The 22,244-nt window shown below is 48.2% G+C and overlaps 1 protein-coding gene across 2 annotated transcripts; it reads right to left on the bottom strand.

Annotated features, from left to right (window-relative positions):
• Positions 1 to 870: 870 nt before the first annotated feature.
• RABEPK (Rab9 effector protein with kelch motifs) lies at positions 871 to 21,599 on the bottom strand. 2 transcript variants are annotated; one of them, XM_084799151.1, is made up of 8 exons: positions 21,399 to 21,599; positions 18,070 to 18,128; positions 15,069 to 15,226; positions 11,489 to 11,641; positions 6,625 to 6,786; positions 5,692 to 5,841; positions 2,177 to 2,326; positions 871 to 1,180 (listed from the first exon to the last, which is right to left on the bottom strand). In XM_084799151.1, the coding sequence occupies exons 2-8, from the start codon at positions 18,120 to 18,122 to the stop codon at positions 888 to 890; spliced, it is 1,119 nt and encodes a 372-aa protein (XP_084655277.1). In that variant the 5' UTR covers positions 18,123 to 18,128; positions 21,399 to 21,599; the 3' UTR covers positions 871 to 887. The 2 variants fall into 2 exon arrangements, with proteins under 2 accessions (XP_084655277.1, XP_084655278.1); XM_084799152.1 differs by lacking the exon at positions 21,399 to 21,599 and adding an exon at positions 21,025 to 21,392.
• Between the last annotated feature and the right edge of the window lie 645 nt (positions 21,600 to 22,244).

Raw genomic sequence — 22,244 nt, forward strand, 5'->3', positions numbered from 1 at the left:
CATAATAAATTTAAAAAAAAAAAAACAAATCACAAAACAGGCCCCACTATGTAAACTAGGCTGGGGTTAAAGGTGGGCACCACCACACTCAGCTTTCCTTTTTTTAAAGAGGGCTAATGTGTCCACACCTAGGGGGACAACGTCTGAGGGAGGTGCATGTCATGCATGGACACGCAATCATGTTTATGAACCAAAAAAGGGCCGCACACCCCACTTTTGTTTGTATTTTGTTGTTTTTAATTTTAGATTGAGTTTTGCCTGCAGTGTGTCCCCTGGAACTGGTTTAAAGACAGAGTCGTCAGCTACCATGTGGGTTCTGGGAACTGAACCTGGGTTTTTCTGTAAGAACAAGAAACTGCTGAGCTATTGCTCCAACCCCTTATTCTGTACTTTTTTCTAGTGATCAGCTAATATATATTAAAAAGAGATTGCAATTGATAAATGTCTACTTCAATACCTAGCTTGGGTATCTACAGATTTTATCACTGGTAAGACTTTATAATGGAATTGCTTATACTGGCTATCTGGTTACCGAAGTTGTTAAGTGCAAGATGTATACACACACACACACACACACACACACACACACACACACACACACACACACTATGGCTTTTTCAAGACAGCATTTCATTATGTAGCTCTGGCTGTCCTGGAACTCATTTTGTAGACCAGGCTGGCCTGGAACTCACAAAGGTCTGCCTGCCTCTGCCTCCCAAGCACTAGGACTACAAGTGTGTGCCGCTGTCGCCGCCACCGCCACCACCACCAGCACCACCACAGCTCTTGGTGAAGAGAATCTATTGTACAGAGAGTATTTGGCAGTATAACTCAGCGGAGCTTTCACTTTTGTAAAAAAGTAACAAGCAATAAAAATGTGGGTTTTATTAGTCAACTACAGTCACAACACAGTCATTGTAGATTTCCCCTTCTGTATTCATCCCGCCGAAAACACAACAGAGCAACGTGTTAGTCTGACTCTCCTCAGGTGACCCGTCTCCCAGAGTCGCTTGGTTGTCCGCAGCACCCCCTTCCTCAGCTTCACAGTTTTGAAGGACAGAATCCGAGTCTTCGTTGTCAGAGGTAGACGTCACTGGCCACGGAATGACACACATAGAGTGGTCCAGTCGCCCAGCGGGGAGCAAAGTCTCGAACTGAAGTAAGGTCCAGTGCTGCATCTCTAAGTCAGGGGGACAGAACAAAGGCTCCTGTTTCCACAAACTAAGCAATTTTCTGCATCAGGTAAGCCAGGAAGAGGAAGGGAAGGGAAAAAGAAGCTGGGCCTGACACTGGCTACCTGTAATCTCCAGTGCTCTGGAGGCACAGGCAGAAGGACTGCTGCTGTTTTCAGACCAGCTGGGCTACGCAGAGAAACCCTGTTTTTCTGTGGGGTTCTGTTTGGTGTTTGTTTTTTAAAGTTTTTTTGTTTTTTTTTTAACATTGTTTTTAAGAGACGTGCATGGGGGTCTGGCCTGCATATCTGTACCATTTGCATGCCTGGTGCCCAGGGATGCTGGGAGTCATCTTTGTAACCCCAAGTACTGGAGTTACAGGCAGTTATTAGCTCCAACCGAACCCCTTGTCCTTCACAAGCACAGCAAGCAACTGCCCCTGCGCCACCTCTCCAGTTCTAAGACAGGAGCCTCCTCTGTAGCCCAGGCTGTCCTGGAACTTACATAGCCCACACTGGCCTTCCGCTCTCAGAAATCCTCCTGCCTCAGACTCCCAGTTATTGGCATTTTAGACATGAGTCACCACACCTTTCTTCTGTGTATTAATGATGTCATTCTTTAGTTTTCATTCCTTTGGATTTAATTAGTTAGTGCATGGATGCTCGCTCGTGTGCGTGTTTGTGTGTATGTCAGGAAAGTGGCCTGAGAAGGACTTCAGATGTCTTCCACTGTCACTTTCGGTCCTAGTTTCCTCTGAGACAGGGTCTTTCCCTGGACCTGAAGTTGCTGTTTCAGGTAAGCCAGCTGCAGCCTGTCCATGTTCCCCAGTGCTGGGGTCACAGGCACACATGGCCATGCCTGGCTTTAATGGATGCTGGGGATTCAAACTCGGGTCCTCGTGTTGGCACTGTTACCCAATAAGCCATTTCCCACCCTTCCTTTGAATGTAGACACGAGGGGACCAAAGCATGTTGGTTTAAAGACCAGGAGTGACTCTTGCTCACCTGTGTCATACTTGTACGTCGTGTTCAGCGCCCCAGTGGGAGTCATTCCTCCAAACACATACACATGTCTTCCCACAGCCACGGCGGTGTGGGCAGCGCAGCCTGCCGGAGCAGCCCCCGTGGGACCAAGCTTCTGCCAGTTCATGTTCGCTGTCACAAGAGAGAGTTTTGCACATGAGCTAAAATGTGACTTCCTGTTATCTGCAAAGGGATAACTGAGGGGCATTCACAGGGAGGTGGGGTTTTTTTGTTGTTTTTTTTTTTGGTTTTGGTTTTTTGAGACAGGGTTTCTCTGTATAGCCTTGACTGTCCTAGACTCACTTTGTAGACCAGGCTGGCCTCGAACTCACAGTGATCCACCTGCCTCTGCCTCCTGAGTGCCGGGATTACAGGGGTGCACCACCACAGCCTGGCTCCCAACACTATTTTTACATGTTCTCAAAAAGGAACATTTAAATGAAGTACATTCCTATCCTCGGCTTGAGAAGGGATAAAACAGTGTCTAGGAAGTAGTTCCTCAGCATAGGATAATGGACAGTCTTAGGAAATTATCAGCCAAGGGGGCTGGAGTGATGGCTCCGTGGGTAAGAGCACTGGCTGCTCTCCCAGAGGACCCGGGTTCAGTTCCCAGCACCTACACGTCTGCTCACAGCTGTCTGTAACTCCAGTTCCAGGGGATCCAACTCTCTCACGAGTGTACATTAAATTTTATTTTTTAAAATATTTGTTTCTCCCTTCCTCTCTTCCTCTGTCTCTCTCTGGGGTGTGCCCCCTTCCTTCTCTCTCCCACCTGTGCTCATATAATAAACTTCTCCATATCAGAAAAAATTATTTTAAAAAATTGTCAGACATGAATGATGCTGTACACTACACTTTTAATCCCGGTACCTGGAGAGAGAGCCAGGTGGATCTCTTGAGTTTGAGGCCGATTTGGTCCACACAGTGAATTCCAGGGCAGCCAGGGCTACATAGAGGGACTTTGCCTCAAAACAACCAGACCAAATCCCATCTTATTTGAAACGGCATGAGAGCATATGTCCCAAGTCCCTGAACTCCGCAGTCAAAGCAGGAGAAGTGAGTTTGAGGTTGGGCTATACTGCTAGATCTCTGTGAGTTGAAAGCCAGCCTGGTCTACAAAGCCAGTTCCAAGACAGAGAAACCTGTCTTGAAAACAAACAAATAAATAGAAAAGCTTGTAGCCAATGAAGGAACTCCAGCTGGTGAGCCTGCTTCCTAGGGCCCAGGGCTCTGTATGGACTCAAATACTCTGCAGGGCGTGGTCTTATGCCATCTACCCATCATCCTTTCGCGCTGGAGTCTGGAGTGAGGCCACCCTTGTTCATCTTTCATCCATCCACTCATGAGCAGACAGGCACTCACCCACTATCTGGCCAGCTGCAGCAGGGCTGAAAATACACAGATAAAGGAAAGAGGAAGTCCCTCCCTGGATGTAGCTCACAGCTGGAAAGGCTCAGAAGACAACCCAGCATTTCAGGGGCCGAGACAGCACTCAGGTGCTCTCTAGCTTTCTTTCCCCCGGGCTTCTGACCATGCAGCCCAGCCAACACGCAGTTCTGGTCACCTACCTCTGTTATCCAGACCAGACACGGAGTGAGAGCTAAGGCGCGAGAAAGAGCTCTAGCTGGGAACAGTGTAGAAAAGCGCAATGAGGGCTGGAGAGATGGCTCAGTGGTTAAGAACACTGCCTGCTCTTCCAAAGGACCCGGGTTCAACTCCCAGCACACACATGCAGCTTGCAACTGTCTGTAACTCCAAGATCTGACACCAATGCACATACATTAAAATTTAAATAAAAAATATTTTAAAAAAAGAAAAAAAGAAAAGAAAAGTGCTATGAAAAGGGTGCTGGAGGAGATAACAGTGCTTGCACACACAGTCTTTGGGAGTGACTGCATTTAAAAATGGATGTAGTCAGCAGGTGGCACACGCCTTTAACCCTAGCACCTAGGAGGCAGAGGTAATGGGATCTTTGTGAGTTCGAGGCTAGCCTGGTCTACAAAGTGAGTCCAGGACAGCCAAGGCTACACAGATTTAGTGGGTGTGGTCATGCACACCTATTATCCCAACAGTTGGGAGGCTGAGGCACAGATTTCTATGAGTTTAAGGCCAGCCTGATCTACATAGCAAGCTCTAGGGCAGCCAATGCTACAGGTAGTGTGACTCTGTTTCAGAAAAAGAAAGAAAAAGAGAAAGAAAAAAAACAAAAGGCAAAAAAACAACAACAACAACAAAAAAAAAAAAAAGAAGAAGAAGAAGAAAAGAAAAAGAAACAAGCCAGGCAGTGGTGGCACAGGCTTTTAATTCCAGCACTCAGGAGGTAGATGCAGGTGGATCTCTGTAAGGTTGGGACCAGCGTGGTTTACAAAATGAATTCCAGGACAGCCAAGGCTACACAGAGACATCCTGTCTCGAAAAAACAAAACAAACAAACAAACAAAAGCAAACAAAAAAATTTAAAAGATGTGTTTAAGGGCTACAGAGATGGCTCAGCCCTTCTTGAAGTTCTAGTTCAATTCCCAGCACCCACATGACATCTACACAACCACCAGAAAGTCTGTTCCAGGGAATGCAATGCCCTCTTATGGCCTCTTCAGGTACTACATACATATGGTACCGACATACATGCAGGAAAAACACCCACACATAAAATATTTTAAATCTTTAGAAATTTCTTATTTTTAACTATGTGTATGTGTGTGCGTGCCCACACAGTTGTCAGCTGAGACGCAGAGGTTTTGGGTCCCCTAGAGATGTTTTGAGATGTCTAGTGTGGGAACTGAACCTGGGTATTCTGCAAGAGCAGCAAGTGCTATTAACTGCTGAGCCATTTCTCCAGCCCCAGTTATTAATGACATATTTCTTTTTAAGATGTATTTATTATGTATTCAATGTTCTGTCTGTATGTGTGCCTGCCTGACTGCCAGAAGAGGGCAGCAGATTACATTATAGATGGTTGTGAGCCACCATGTGGTTGCTGGGAATTGAACTCAGGACCTCTGGAAGAGCAGCCAGTGCTCTTAACCACTGAGCCACCCCTCCAGCTCCTATTAATGATATTTTTTTTTCTTCCTCTTGTTCCTCCTGATCTTCTTTAGGTCTACCTGTTTGCCTGTCTGTCTGTCTGCCTACCCACCTACACGTCTGATTTCCTTATTTAGTGTATGCAGTGTTTGCCTGCCTGGATGTCTGTGCACCACCTGCATGCAGTGCCTGTGGAGGACAGAAAAGGGCAACAGATTCTGGACACACAGTTGCCTCCATGTGGATGTTGGAAATCCAACCTAGGTCCTGTGGAAAAGGCAGCCAGTGTGCTTCCCGGCTGAGCTGTCTCTCCAGCCTTTCGTTCCTTATTATTCTGACCATGCTTCTCGGAATCTAGGAAAGATTCTAACAGCCAGTCAAGATGCCCACACATTAGAGCAAAGCTGGATTCCTTCAAAGCACGTCTTAAAGAATTTTGAATAAGTGAGGCCCCGGCCTTCTAACATACTTACTGATATCAATGCAATAGAGATCATCAAAGAACTTGTCCCCTGCCAATCCTCCATGGATGAAGAGTTTTGTTCCTGCTGCCACCATCACGTGGCCATGCCGGGGAGATGGAGGACTTCCGTGTGTCTCTGGCTGAGACCATGTCAGAGTATCTACAAAAGTAAATTCAGGAACACCAGTTGGCATGCTCTCCAGCACCTCCCAGGGCAGGGGCACTTCAAGAAGGAAGCGACCTGAGTCCTTCCTGCCCCCCCTGCTCCCCCCCCCACCCCCGGTTTACCAAAGCCACTAACGTAGCATGCTGGCCCTACATCTGGGTAGTAGGAAGCCATTGTCTTGCTTTGGATTGAAAAATATGTCCCTTAAGCTTCAACCAAGAACTTCCCCAAAGTTAAAAATAAACGTGTGTGCTTCTTCTGTGAAAAGCCTTCGGAGTTGTTGTTGTTTTCTTTCTCGCTTTGTTTTTGAGCGGTAGAGGAAATCAAATCCAGGGGACTGCACACACTAAACACATGCCTAACCACTGAGCTACATTCAACCCAGAGTCACCATCTTTTTGTCATCATTTTTGTTTTTTGAGAGAGGGGCTTGCTATGTAGCCATGGCTAGCCTAGAACTATGTTGACCAGGCTGCCCTCAACTTCACAAAGATCTGCCTGCTTCCGCCTCATAGAGCTGGGATTACAGACATGTACGAATATAGCCAGCATGACTTCTTTTTTGAGGCAGGGCTCGTGTATCCTAGGCTGGGCACGATCTCACACCTGCTGGGATCACAGACAGACATCTGCCATGATGCTTGGTTTATGTGGTGCTAGGGACTCAACGTGGGCAGGCCTGGTGCACGCTAGGCAAGCACTCTGCTTAGCTCAAAAATCTTTTCTCAAGACCCTGTTTGCTGTTGGAGAGATAACTGAGGCATGCCCGGTCCATACTTGCGTCAAATACGTGCAACTTCATATCCTGTACGGGCTGGGCACCTCTCTCTCCTCCCCCAAAGACAAATAGCTGGTCTCCAATAGCTGCCGACGATGTGTGGAATGTTCTCGGGGATGGGGGTTCGCCAGTCACTTCTGGTGTGCTCCAAGTCCTGGTTTCTAGTCAGGAGAGAACATAAACACTTCAAAGGCCTAGGCTGGAGGTGCTGGCGATCTGTACCTCGGGCCTGCGTGGCTCGCATTCTACCACTGAGCCACACCTGCAGACCTTCACCGTGACTCTTGGTTGTGCTTGCCAGGCACAGCACAGCACAGCTATGGGCAGGGAGCTCATACTCCCCCAAGCCAAGGAGGGACGGATGATTGATACTAGAGGCTGTCCCGACAGGGCCAATGCCCCAAAGCTCAGAAGCAGGAAGTTCAATTTGGAGTGAGGTCAATATCATGTCTGAGCCCTCATCCGCTCTCCTGACAAGCGTGTACACTCAGGAGCCCAAAGTCTGGTAAATCCATTCCCACTAGATGCCAGAGTCCAACTGTGCCGAAGTCCCTAGAAAATGTGGCCATTAAAACAAAGTAGATGGCTCCGGAGAGCACTCAGAGGTTAAGAGCCCTGGCTCCTCTTCCAGAAGTCCTGAGTTCAAGTCCCAGCAACCACATGGTGGCTCACAACCATCTGTAATGGGATCCAATACCTTCTTCAGGCATGCAGGTATATACAAAGACAGAACACTCACATACATAAAATACATTAAAAAAGAGAAAAAGCAAGAAAGAGACAATGTCACTGCAATTTCAGAGGCACAATATATAACCTGACTGAATCATAAATGACAAACAAACAAACATCGCCTTATCCCATCTCAAATCGGGACTGAAGCCAAGCTAGACTGTTATCTGCTTACAGGTGGTATGGCTAGCAGGTGGCTGCTGGGCTTTAAACACTTTGGTTTTGTTTTGCTTTTCGAGACAGGGTCTCTCTGTGTAGCCTTGACTATCCTGGACTCACTTTGTAGATCAGGCTGGCCTCAAATTCGCAGAGATCCGCCTGCCTCTGCCTCCCGAGTGCTGGGATTAAAGGCCTGCGCCACCACACCAAGTGTTTTAACACATTTTTAACATTTATTTTATTTTATGTGTGTGAGTATCTTGCCTGGATCTCTGTATGTGCACCATATGCATGGCATAGAGGCCAGAAGAGGGCGCTAGATCACCTGGACTGGAGTTACCGACAGCCGTGAGCCCTATGAGGGCACTGGGAATCGAACCTGGGTCCTCTGTCAGAGCAACAGCTTCTCTAAACCACTCAGCCATCTCTCCAGCCCAGGTCTGAACAGGTTTTGTTGTTTGTTTGTTGGTTGGTTTTTTGAGACAGGGTTTCTCTGTTGCTCTGGCTGTCCTGGAACTCCTTTTGTAGACCAGGCTGGCCTCCAACTCAGAGATCATCCCGCCTCTGCCTGCCCAGTGCTGTTGAACGGTTTTTATAATACCAGGTTCTGTGTTTTCTACTATTCTTACTGTTCTGTCTTTAAAACAAAAGCTCACCATGTGAGGGACATATGGACGTTTCTTTCCTTTCAAAAGAAAGGTGACTGTTACAGGAGCAGACGCACTCACTACTCGGTGCCTTCCTCATGCAGGACGGTCACCCAAGCTCTCTGTCCCTTCCCTGGTTCTCACTCACCCCTGAGAGAGGGGTGGAAGGCCAGACACTTTGCAGGGCCTCTGAAGAGGAGAGCAGAGGTTTGAAGCCAGATCTGTCAGAGTCATACACTAGTGTCTGAGTATTTTCTTTCTTTGTTTATTTATTTATTTGTTTCTTTCTTTCTTTCTTATTTCTTTTTTAAAGATTTATTTATTTATCAGGGATACAGTGCTCTGCATGCATGTACACCTGCCTGCCAGAAGAGGGCACTAGATCACATTATAGATGGTTGGGAGCCACCATGTGGTTGCTGGGACTAGAACTCAGGACCTGCGGAAGAGCAGTCAGTGCTCTTAACCTCTGAGCCATCTCTCCAGCCCCGAGTATTTCTTGTCTAGAAAAACTCTGAGCCTTTTGAAAAAGATCTGCGTTCATGCCAGGCGGTGGTGGCTCACGCCTTTAATCCCAACACTAGGGTGGATCGCTGTGAATTTAGCCTGGTCTACAAAGTGAGTCCAGGACAGCCAAGGCTACACAGAGAAACTCTGACTCAAAAAACAAACAAACAAACAAAAAATATATCTGCGTTCAACATACAAAATGCCACACAAGGCATATGCAATGCATGTGGGAGTACATGTGGAAGGGGCTGTGGCCTACATCAAAGCATAGAGACGGCTCAAGAACTGCAGCTCAAGGCAGGGCTTGGCTCCCAGGAACTGAAAGTCAACCTGGGTATGGTGGCTCAAGCTTGTAATTGCAGAACAAGTCAGGAAGACCGAGCCTACACTCTCAAGCAAGCAGAGTAAACAAAGTGACCATCTCTGAGAGAAGCCTTCCAGAGTCTCACTGGTTTGTTTTTGGTGTTTTGTCTTGAGTCAAGGTTTCACTACCTAAGCCCAGCTGGCTTGCAATTGCTATGTGGGCCTTGCTGGCCTCAGACTCCAAGAGAGCTGCCTGCCTCGGTCTTCAGAATGCTGGGCCTATAGGCATGGAAGGTTTTTTGTTTTGTTTTGGTTTGGTTTTGGTTTTGTTTTTAAATAAATGCCATCATCCAGAGCCAAAAGGACTGGCCCCAGGACATACTTGTGAACTTAGCACTTATGACACTGCGACAGGAGGATCTTGGTTCCAGGCTAGCCCAGGGTTACAGAGGACAGCCCCACCCCTCTCCCAGCCACCTTTTTAAAGGAGGATTTCCAGAATTGATTTCCAATTTTCTTTTCTTTTTCTTTTTTTTTTTAAAGATTTATTTACTTATTATATATACAATGTTCTGCCTGCATGTATGCCTGTATACCAGAAGAGGGCACCAGATCTTGTTATATATGGTTATGAGCCACCATGTGGTTGCTGGGAATTGAACTCAGGACCTCTGGAAGAGCAGACAGGGTTCTTAACCACTGAGCCATCTCTCCAGGCCTGACTTCCAATTTTAAAATCGGTCTGGATTAGTAACAGATAGTGACTGTTAGCTGCTGATTTAAATCCTCAACAAGTTCATAAGGGAGGAACCATTACTGTCCCACTGGGACAGGAAAGAAAACTGAGGCAGAGACAAGCTTTGCTCAAGGTCGTGGGTAAGTGCACAGCAAAGCATACACTCAACCTGAACTATTTCTCCCCCAAGTTCTGGGAATCAAACCAAGAGATTCAGAAATGGCAGGCAAGCACTCTACTGCTGCCTATCCCTGGGCCTGATCGCAACTGTCAACCGTCACACTAGCCCAGAATAGCCTTGAACTTGTGACCTTTCTGCCTCAGCTTCCCAAGTAGCTGGGTTCCAGGCCTGTACTACCAGACCCAGCTTAACCACCATACTCTATAACGGTGTTCCAGACAAAACAGCTTCAGTGCAGGCCAGGAGACCAGTGGAGAGTGGACTTGATAACTGATTGTGTTCTGGACTCCAGAAACAATGAGAAAAGCCTTCGCCTCAAAGCATTTACGTTCTAGCCACAGTGATGCACGCCTTTGATCCCCGGACTTGGGAGTAGAGGCTGGTGCATGTCTAGGAGATTGATGTCAGCCTGGTCTACATAAACAGTTCCAGGCCAGCCAGGGCTACACACTGAGACCCTGTCTCAAGAAAAAAAGAAGAAAGAAAGAAGGAAAAGAAAGCGGCGGTGGCACACGCCTTTAACCCCAGCACTCAGGAAGCAGAGGCAGGTGGATCTCTGTGAGTTCAAGCCTAGCCTGGTTTACAGAGAAAGTTCCATGATGGCCAGGCCTACACAGTGAAACTCTGTATCTAAAACACACACACACACACACACACACACACACACACACACACACACCAAACACAAAGAAAAGGAAGGAAGGAAGCAATGGAGGAAGGAAGGAAGGGGGAGGCTAGAGAGATGGCACAAACGTTAAGAACACTGGCTGTTCTTCCAAAGGCTTGGTTTCCAGCACCTACTTCGTGGATCACAACTGTGAGTAACTCCAGTTCTGGGGGGCATCTGATGCCCTCTTCTGGCCTTCTTGGGGACTGCATGTATATGGTGCACAGACCAACACGCAGGCAAAATACTCAAACAGGTTTAAAAAAAAATTAAGCATTTAAAAAAAAAGGCATTTACATTCCAGACAGGGAGGGCAGGGAGGATTACAAACCAATCAAATGAGTGTCTAAGATACTTTCAAACACTACAAAGAAATTTCAATATTTGAGACAAAGGAAAATTCAATCGTATCAGGCCCTTGCACAGCACCTTCCATCGCCTGGGGGCAGGTGATGAACCCTCAGCTAGCCAGGTGCGTTTGATCCCTGGGACCCACATGGTCAAAGGAGGGAATTGATTTCCACAAGCTGTCCTATGGCTTCCTATTGAATGTATATACCTCCCCCCTCTCATACACACACACACACACACATACACACACACACACACACACACACACACACACACATTTAAAAATTAAAAAAAAAAAAGTTGGGCATGGTGGCTCCAGCATTCGGGAGGCAGAGGCAGGCGGATCTCTGTGAGTTCGAGGCCAGCCTGGTCTACAAAGAGAGTCCAGGACAGCCAAGGCTATACAGAGAAACCCTATCTTGAAAAAAACAAAATCCATAAATTCCTATTTCTATGAGGTCAGCAAAGTACTGACAATAGGTCAGTTGGGGCAATGGCAAATCCACGCACAGCAACACGGCTGCATTCATATGTGTACAGAAAGGAGGAAATAGACGCCGTCTGTCTGTCTACTCACCAGGATTCAGGACTTGCAGACAATTTCGGTTTCCTGACTGGTCTGCACCTCCAAACACCCAGATGCTGTGAGGGGTGCAGGAGGGGATGAAGCTGGCATGCTCATACCGAGGCAGGAGACCTTCCCTGGTGGCCGTGTCCCACTGCAGTGTTTCTAGAAAACATTCACCCAGTCCTTAGATTGCGGCTGTCAGCGGGTAATTCTGGCTGACAAATTTGGGGACGGTAGGGGAAACAAAGGCACAACCATAAGTGACCACCCATGGATGGGAACAGAAACTCTGAAGTGTTCGCTAGTACACACGGTCGGGCTGTCTGCCTGGCCCGTGAACCCTTTCATGGAAACGGTCTGTATTCTTCCCCCCCAGAGTCCAGGGGACATCGTATAACACTAACTTTCTAGTTGTAACTAAGTGACGGGGCTGGAGGTGGCTGCTTGGCTCAGCTGGGCCACTTGGATCCAGTTTCCACTCTCATGAGCCTGGGCTATTATTCTTTCTTTCTTTTTTTCTTTCTGCCCTTAGATTCTGCAAAACACTCCTGGAATCTGTAAGATCTCCACCCCCCCCCCCCTCACTCCCACCTCCAGTGGGCAAACAGAAATAACAAGGCCTAAAACAACTAATTCTTTTAGTTAGCAAATCACTAACCCAGGACCGTATAGGCACCGCGCTGTTAGCTAATGACAACTGCAACAGGACACTGTGGTCCAGGTGGCCTTGCTAAGGTCGCCGTGGTCCCCAGAACTTGCAGGAACACGATTGAAACTGGTATGGTGGCAGGCGTCTGGGATCCCAGTAGGTGGAAAGTGTGAGTTTGAGGCCAGCCTGGGCTACACAGAGAACTCAAGGCTAGAATAGACTGCATAGGAGGATCCTGTCACAGACAGACAGACAGACATGATACAGCTGAGCTAGAAGGTACGCTCCTCGAGGGCTACCTTGGTTTGCCTAGTGCTGAGTAGAGATTCCAGGGCCTGCACAGCATAGAGAGAGATTGTGGTGACTCTGTGAATGGTGACCACATCTATAGGTGACACCCCAGGTCTAAATGATGGGCTGCCTTGTAACCATGCACTGATGTTAGACCTCCTAAAACTGTTATGAGAAGCCCAACTATGGCAATTGAAAGTTTCTAATTACATCCTATTTCCCTTGTGTGTGTGCCACAGCCCCTGTGTGGAGGTCAGAGAGCAGCTTCCTTCCATCAAGAGGGTCCCAGAGGCCGGGCATGGTGGCGCACACCTTTAGTCCCAGCACTCGGGATGCAGAGGCAGGCTGATCTCTGTGAGTTCGAGGCCAGCCTGGTCTACAGAGTGAGTCTAGTACAGCCAAGGCTACACAGAGAAACCCTGTCTTGAAAAACCAAAAGAGAGAGAGAGAGAGAGAGAGAGAGAGAGAGAGAGAGAGAGATTCTCGGGGATAAACTGAGATGAGGGTTTCTCTACTCGCTAAGCCAGCTCTCCAGCCTCCTTTCTGTTGTTTCAGTTTGAATCGCTTGCTCACAGACCACCTATGCATACAGAAATGGACACAGCTGGGACTGGAGAGAGGGGCCTGCCGGAGGCACTTGCTAATCTTGCAGAGGACCCAAGCTCAAGTCCCAGTTTGCATGGAATTCCAACTCTAGGGGACCCAGCGTCTCTGACTTGCAAGGGCACTGCACTCATACGCACATGCCTCACACATGTTTAGAAACAGGGTAATGGGCTGGAGTGGCAGCTCAGCAGTGAGAATGCCCAGGTTCTGTTCCTAGCACCATGGGGCCTCACAGTGCTCTTAAGTCCAGTTCCAATGGGTTCAACTCCCTCTATGACACACACAGACATGTAGGTAAACACTAATACACATCAAATATATTTCTTAAAGTAATTCTTTAAAAATAAATAAAACAAATCTTGCCGGGTCGTGGTGGTGCACACCTCCAATCCCAACAGAGGCAGGCAGATCTTTGAGTTCAAGATCAGCCTGGTTTTTGGGGTGAATTCCAGGTCAGTCAGGGCTACAGAGAGAAACCCTGTCTCAAAACACAAACAAACAAACAAACAAAAAACCCAAAAACAAATCTTTAAAAAACTGACCAACTTGTCCTCTAACCTCCATGTGTGTGTACAAAATAAAAATCGTAATGAAAATATTAATACCTGGACTGGGTGTGATGGCACACACCTTTAATTCCAGCACTTGGGAGGCAGAGGCAGGCGGATCGCTGTGAGTTCAAGGCCAGCCTGGTCTACAAAGTGAGTCCAGGACAGTCAAGACTAACACAGAGAAACCCTGTCTTGAAAAACAAACAAACAAACAAACAAAAGCTCTTCAAAGGGGGAACTGGGAATATATATGACAGCGTGGATACAGAGGACCATAGTGTGCACGTCAGCCTAGAGCTGGAGAGCAAGCTTCCAGGCAGGAGGGACACTGAATCCAGGACCGGCCAGATGACAAGGATGGAGAGGAGCTTCTCATGCGGAGGGGACAGCATGAGCAATGGCTTGGAGGCCAGAGAGCTCAAGGCGTGCTCGAGGGACTGACAGCTATTCAGTGCAGCAAATGTGGCGTGCGAGAGAGCAGGGAAAGAGAGGATGAGGAAGGAGCTCAGCTGGGAGAGCACTGGCCTCGCATACGAGGAGCCCAGGGCCTGGTCAACAGCATCGCCTAGACCAGGTGAGGGAGCACAGAGATGCCCTTGGGAGGATCACAAGTTCAAGGTCACGCTCAGCCTCTCCATGAGTTCAAGTCCAGCCTGAGCTACATGAGGCTGCTTCAAAAAAAAAAAGTAACACCCCCGCCTGGACCAAAACGCAACACTTCCTGGGTAGGGATGGAATGTGCATGCATTGTGCAGTGAGTCAGCATGGATGCAAGGTAGACCAGAGTGAACATGATCCCAAGTCTAGCCGGAAGACGGCAGTGGCCGTGACCTGTGGTCACGGGAAGGGACAAACACAGTGGGAGGCAGATAAAGCCAAGACCTGATGATGAATTTGAAGGTGGACAGGAGGAGACATGGGAGCCATTGATGCCCCCTAGAACTATTAACAAATAACCAATTTCTGAATTTCCAGGGCTCAATACAGACTCTTCCCCAAATTAAGGATGTACTGAACAGGTAGGCATGTGCTAAGGGTCAGCTGAGACCTTAGGGACCAATAAAGATGTTTCTCCCTTTTTTTGCTTCTTTTTGTGAGACAGGGTTTCTCTTTGAAACAGTCCTGGCTGTGCTGGAACTCTATAGACTAGGCTGGCCTCGAACTCAAGAGATCTGCCTGTCTCTGCCTCCCGAGTATTGGGATTAAAGGCGTGGGTCACCACGCTGGGCTGATATTCCTCTCTTTAAGAGGAAAACTCTGTTGTCTGGTCTAAGTTGGCATCATCATCATCATCATCATCATCATCATCACCATCATCAGTAGTAGTAGTAGTTTTGGACAGGGTCTGTGTTTTCCTGGCCTGGAACGTCTATATAGACCAGGCTCCCAGGGCTATCTTGCCTCTGCCTCCCCAGGGCTGGTACCAAAGGTGCTCGCCACCGCAGCCGGAAGAGCTGGCCTCTTTAGGAACACCCTGCAGCATTGATCTTACCCAAATCCATGCTGTGTACATCTGAGAAGCTTTGGTTTGGATTCGCTCCCCCTACGATAAAGACTTTTCCTCTCTTCGCATCACCAGCTGGGTGGAAATATGAGCAGCTGTGGCCAACTCGAGGGCAGGGTCTGTCTCCGGGGCGACTCAGAGTGTACCTGCCAAAGGGGAGATGTGTTCAGGAGGCCTGTATGGGGAGACTCTTCCGTCCCTCACAAAACAGTCACCAGGACCAAAGGCGTGGCACACACACCAATGCTTGTCATTTTAATTATTACTAATGTACGTGAGTGCGTGTAGATGCCCCAGTGCAAGTGCGGAGGTTAGAGGAAAATATGCGCAATTGGTTCTCTCCTTCCAGCTTTCTGTGGGTTCCAGAGGCTGAACCAGGCTTACTGGGCAAGTACCTTCAGCTGCTAAGCTGTCTCACTGGCCCTCTCCTGCTTTCTAAGGTATATCCAGCAGAGCGCCACATCCTGACTAACTGTTTCCGTTTGCCCAGTCTCCGCCGGCTTTTCAGTTTTGTCTGGATGTTTAACTCACCCGGGAACAGAGATCAGCGATGTACACTGCTGTGCCTTGGCACCATCGGGGCACAACTAGTGTGGCGGGTGGGTTCAGACGGACCTGGCCCACGTGTGAGCTCCAGCACTTTCTAGATGTGAGGCATTTGGGAGTCGCTTGACCTTCCTGAAGCTCAGTTTGCTCTATTAGGAAGCAAGGCTTCTCACCTCCAAAGGGAGCTGTGAAGACTTAAGCAGAACTTGCAAGGGTGCAAACAGTGACTTAGCTAGTAGCTAGTAGCTAGGGGATCATCTTATTCACAGGGATACCCATGGTGCCAAGGCCCTGGCCAACAGCCAATGATGCCTCCCTGTGGAGAAAATTCTCCAGAATACATGGATTAAGCCCCATAAGGATTGTATAAAATTCATTAAGAGCCTTTCCGGGCTTGGAAACCTCAACCAAATGGAACCCAAACCAAGGATTCACAAGCTGAAATGCAGGACCAGGGACCTACCCCCTGCCCTGCCCCCCCGCCCCTCTGCTGCCCCTGCCCCCCCCTACATTTATTTTGGTTCTTAACAACAACAAACAACAACAACAACACATTTCAAGCTTTCAAAACAAAAGTGTAGTTTGAGACAGGGTCTCACAAAGTCTGGGCTGGCCTTGCAGCTCCAGGAAGCCCAGGAAGACCTTAAGCTCCTCATACTCCTGGCCCCCCCCCCACCCCCAAAGCATGGGATTCCAGGTATGCTAGGGTACACAGTGAATAGGAATATTTCCAGATGGTTCTCTGGGTCCTGTCTCATCTGACCTCTCTGGTTGGCATTCCTGACCCCTCCCCGTTTCCTGCATCTTTTCCAGAATCTGGAATCCACTCTGGGTGGTGTTCTCACCTTCTGGCAGCTGCTTCCTTCCCTCTCTGATTCCAGCCTCCCAGTACCCTAGGAACCCCGTTCCCTCAGTCTGTGTTTGCTTTTCGGATTCATTCCCTCTGTCCTGGTGGTTTCTATGGACACCCATCTCTGTCACTATCAGTGATTTCAGGATCCGCCCCGCCCCCTTATTCAGATCTGTTCTGACATGTGGATTTGTGTAGCATTTAAAGGTCATGTGGAGCCGGGCGTGGTGATGGGCGCCTTTAATCCCAGCACTCGGGAGGCAGAGGCAGGCCGATCACTGAGTTCGAGGCCAGCCTGGTCTACAAAGTGAGTCCAAGACAGCCAAGGCTACACAGAAAGAAACCCTGTCTTGAAAAACCAAAAGCAAGGGCTGGAGAGATGGCTCAGAGGTTAAGAGCACTGACTGATCTTCCAGAGGTCCTGAGTTCAATTCTCAGCAACCACATGGTGGCTCACAACCATCTACAATGTAATCTGATGCCCTCTTGTGGCCTGTAGATGTACATGTAGGCCACTGTATCAATAATAAATAAATCTTTAAAAAGAAAAAAAGTTCTTTTTGTCTTTTTTTTTTTTTCCTAGACAGCTTACTCCACTGTCCAGGCTAGCCTTGAACTTCATGTGACACTGTATGAATACTAGACAGCCTGTCTCAAAACAAAACAAGGCAATCTTGGTGGCCATGCCTATAATCCCAGCAGTTTGGGAGGCTGAGAAAGGAGGATTTCTAGAAGTTAAGGACCCAACCTGGGCTACATGAGAATCTGTCTCAAACAACAAAACAGCAAAAGAAGAAGTAACTGCAATAAACTGCAATAAACACATAAATCTTTAGGAAAAAGAAAAGACATTCGAGGTCGGACAGACAGGTACAAGCAGATTGTGCAGGCTCTCATTTAAGGTGCTTGCTTTGTTACATTTTCAAGCGCTGGGGATCGAACTTGGGATGGCAGTCATGCTAGGCAGAGCTCTACAACCAAGCTGCATTCCTGCTTCTCTAGAGGGCTTCACCCTAGAGCTCAGGTGTAATGAGGGCTCTGGAGCAAGGCAGAGCCTGGGAAGTGGGCATGGAGGCTCGGCTGGAGCCCTGTGGGAAGGAACGCTGCACCTCTCTCAGCCTTCTATTGGTCCCTCAGTGCTTGTCACACGCCATCACTTGCTCTGCCTCTAGCATCACTACATAGGGACTTCCGGAGCCTATACAGCAGACGTCACTGTTAGCCAGTGTGAGTTGTCAAATGAAGGGTTTAACAAACAGCCAATGAGCACGGAGACCGGTATAATCCAAATTCAATTCCCTAAAGTCACAGCTGGGGAGGACCTAAGAGTTGGGAGCCGAGGATGCCAGATGCCCAGTGCTTTATTGTTGCTGGTGAACAGATTTTAATAAAATTAACAGCTGCTCTGTGATAATTATTGCCCCCCCCCCCACCGCCCATCTTTCCTCTGGAGACCTTCCCAGACAGTTTGAGTCTAATTACCACAGTTTCATTGCTACCCCTTTGCGATGATGCTCAAATGCGTTAGTAAACTACATATAAATGAAACAAAAACTCAAGTTCTTGTGGGTGTTTGAATCGTTGCTTACAGACCATGTAGCTTTCCTGGGCTTGTCTCCGGGCTCCAAGACTGGCAGCTGCTTCATGATGCCCTGTGGAGGAGAGAGGAAGGCCGTGTTCAGGAGTCCGTCCACACCACCACAAATCCAGCCGCACCCCTCGCAAACCTTTCTTATTGGAATGTGGAGGCGCTCAGCGTTAGAGTGGAAGGATGAGCAAGGGCCCCTGGTTGGATCCCCAAAACTGGGATGGAAACAAACACACAAACACACAAACAAAAAGACAAAAACCCAAACCTTTTGAGGTTGAATGTACTGTTGAAAGGACGGACAAAAACCAATCGGTAGAATCCTTTCTTCTTCTGAAACAAGAGCTCTAGTAGCCCAGGCTGACCTCCAACCCCAGGCAATCCTGCTTCAGTACTGTATGTGTGTGTCTCACCCCCAACCCCCCCCCCCCCATCTGCACTGCCTCCCCCATGTCCTGCCCCTGGCCACCGCCCGTGATATGGTTCATACCCAGGGCCTTACACATGGCGGGGAAGTGTTGACCTCAAGTTATACTCTAGTCCTTGACCCAACATAGCTACTGAAGTGTTTCAGCTAATGTTTCCCCCCTGTCTGTGAGTCTCGTAAGGGATGAGAATGTATCAAATGTCAGAAGTCTTAAAAATCCTTATTACAGATAAAACAGGTTAGCCAGGCAGTGGTGGCTCACGCCTTTAATCCCAGCACTTGGGAGGCAGAGGCAGGGGGAATCTGAATTCAAAGCCTGACTGGTCTACAGAGTGAGTTCCAACACAGCTGGGGCTACACAGAGAAACCTTGTCTCAAAAAACAAAAACAAACAAACAAACAAAAACTGTACCTTCCCCACCCAAACAAAAAACCCACAAAGCAAAACAGAGTGCAATAATGCAGGAGATACAAATCAGAACAGTGTACGCCACATATATATATGCAAATGCCATAATGAAACACACTGTTTTGCAGGCTAATTTAAAAACTGGATTAAAATTGGGGGGCTGGAGAGATGGCTCAGAGGTTAAGAGCACTGTTTGCTCTTCCAGAGGTCCTGGGTCCAATTCCCAGCAACCACATGGTGGCTCACAACTATCTATAAAATGATCTGATGCCCTCACGCAGAGCACTGTATACATAATAATAAATAAATAAACCTTAAAAAAAATCAGATTCAGTGGCACACGCCTGTAATCCCAGCACTCGGGAAGGCAGAGGCAGGTGGATCTCTGTGAGTTCGAGGCCAGCCTGGTCTACAAAGTGACTCCAGGGATCCAGGCATGGTGGCGCACGCCTTTAATCCTAGCACTCGGGAGGCAGAGGCAGGCGGATCACTGTGAGTTCGAGGCCAGCCTGGTCTACAAAGCGAGTCCAGGACAGCCAGGGATACACAGAGAAACCCTGTCTCAAAAAAACCAAAAAAAACCAAAAAAAAAAAAAAAAAAAAAAAAAAAAAAAGACAAAGCGAGTCCAGGACAGTCAAAACTACACAGAGAAACCCTGTCTTGAAAAAAAAAAAAAAAAAAAAAAGAATTACAAATATTTTTTAAGAGCCAAGCATAGTGGTGCACACCTTTAATTCCAGCACTGGTGAGGCAGAGGCAGGTGAGTATGTGATTTCAATGCCAGCCTCGTCTACATTGTGAGTTCCAGGGCTAATCCTGCCTCAACAAACAACAAACAAACAAACAAATAGAAAGATATACATATATATGTATACATACATACATACATACATATAATACAACAACTAAGAACGTGATTAATACTGAATTCTGAGATGCATCTTGGTCCCAGCATGCCACAGAAAACCGAGCTTTCTGGTCTACATCTTTTTGTTGTCTCATTGTCTAAGTCCATCTGTCCTGGATGGCCTGTGTCTTTTTTTGGGGGGGGCTCCCCTCCAATACTGAGCAGACAACCCCTTACATAACTTGCACTGGGGATTTATTAGCATTAGCAATCGCTCTGTGGTAATTACTGCCTCCCCATCTTTCCTTCCTGCCGACCTGCACACTGCTAGTTGATATTCAAAGCCAGTGTCAAGGGGTTGGTGTGGCCCTGTGGTAGAGTGCATGTTTAGCATGGGCAAGGCCCTGGCTTAATTCCAATTCCCTTAGTGGGAGGCAGGGAGGCAGAGGCAGGTGGATCAAGGTGAGTTCCAGGCCAGCCTGGTCTACAGATCTAGATCCAGGACAGCCAAGGCTACACAGAGAAACCCTGTCTCAAAAACAAACAAACAACAACAAACAAGAAAAAAGACATTTTCCCTTTTCAGTCTCTCAAGTTACTGCTCATTCCTCAGGGATCAGCAATACACATAACACACACACCACACACACACACACACACACACACACACACACACACACACACCACACACACACACACACATACACACATACACACACACACACACACACACACCACACACACACTTGGCAGGGAGGCTTAATCAGCAGAAGTTGGGCTTGGACCCCATATGATAGTGCGTATTTAGCCACCATATTACAGGAATCATTCTAAATGTAATCATTTTTGTTTAAGTTGTTACTTATTTAGAGCCAAGATCTCAGGTAGTCTAGGCTAGCCTTGACTCATTTTGTAGCCAAGGATGACCTTGAACTTCTGCTGCTCTTGCCTCCACCTCCCAAAAGCTGAGATTACACGCAAATACCAGCACCCCTGGTTTTATGCAGTCCTGGGGCTCGAACCCCCAAGGCTTAGTTGTCGCTAGGCAAGCACTCTGCAGGCTGAACTACACCTTCAGACCCCTGAATGTAACTATCCATTTAAAAGTCTGTAGTCAGGCAAGGCGGTGCACTACCCTGGCACTTGGGAGGCTTGAGGTTTAGTGGGAGCCAGCCCGGGCTACATAGCGAGACTCTTGTCACAAAATAATAATAACAGAAAGCCATCTAGACTAGATTCCAAAATCTTAGCCTTCCAATTCATTCTGATAACTTACCAGTAGACCCGCAGAGAGCAGAAGTGAAAGACAAACCAATGAAGAAAAGGAATTAAAGGAGAGATGCACCGATGAGGTCCGACTGCGGTTTAGGCTACTGACCACAGGGTCAGAAAGGGCTCAGAGGGGCCCGTTCCGCATGGCGGGGACTCTCCTAGCCACCTCCTTTAGGTCCCCTCTCCGGGCCACATCTCCGCGTGAAAGAAGTAAGGGTCAGGGAGAAATGGCTGCCTGTTTTCTGCTAATGTGGCCGGCCGGAGACCAGGAACACTGCCCGGGATACCGAGCTCAGACCCCCACGGCTTTAAGGGAAGGGGTCCGCTCTCTTCCAGATGGGGGGGCCCGGAGATCACAGGCCAGCACCAATTACCTACCGCAGCCCCGGGTTTGTCCTGGATGTGGCTCCACCCATGGGGCGGGGCTTAGGAGCCCGCCCCCTTCCCCAAGTCGGAAGCGTGTCCAGGCCAACCGCTCAGCGTCTCTCTTGCAGCGGCCGCTCTAAACTGGTCAGGGGGGCCTGGAACTCTGCCTAGAGGTTGATATCCGTTCGTTGACCCCAATTCCTTGTTCAGCCCTTAAAGGGCTGACGGAGTTTGTCACAGCAGTCGTTAGTAGTGACTTCAGAAGGGGAAGCGTGGCCTGGAACCCATGTCAGCCAGGCTGACCTTGAATTCAGCTCCGGCTGCGCTCCAGGATGCCAGGCTTTGCCTGGGGAGGCTTGAGGCTGGTTCAAGCTGTGACGCCTAAAGCACTTTATTTCCATAATTGCTGTTTGAGGTTACTCTTACAGGCTGAGCAGAGAGATTAAACAAGGACTGCTAGGAGGTCCTATTGTAAAAGGTGAGGAATAAACAGGTTTTTTGTTTGTTTGTTTGTTTGTTTGTTTGGTTGGTTGGTTTTTCGAGACAGGGTTTCTCTGTGTGGCCTTGACTGTCCTGGACTCACTTTGTAGACCAGGCTGGCCTCGAACTCACAGCGATCCGTCCGCCTCTGCCTCCCGAGTGCTGGGATTAAAGGCGTGCGCCACCACCACCTGGCTGAATAAACAGTTCTTGGGGGAAGTTATTAATACTTTGGTGTCTTCTCTCTGCAACCCAGAAATCCTAAGATTTCCATAGGGGCTGTGGCCGGGTATCTGTGGAGGCCCCGCGCTGGTCCTCTGTAAAAGCCATGATTATTTTTATCTGTAAATGAACTGCCCTCTGTTGACAGCTTCATCT

This window comes from Acomys minous (assembly GCF_964271855.1).
Source record: "Acomys minous genome assembly, chromosome: 10".
Lineage (NCBI taxonomy): Eukaryota > Metazoa > Chordata > Mammalia > Rodentia > Muridae > Acomys > Acomys minous.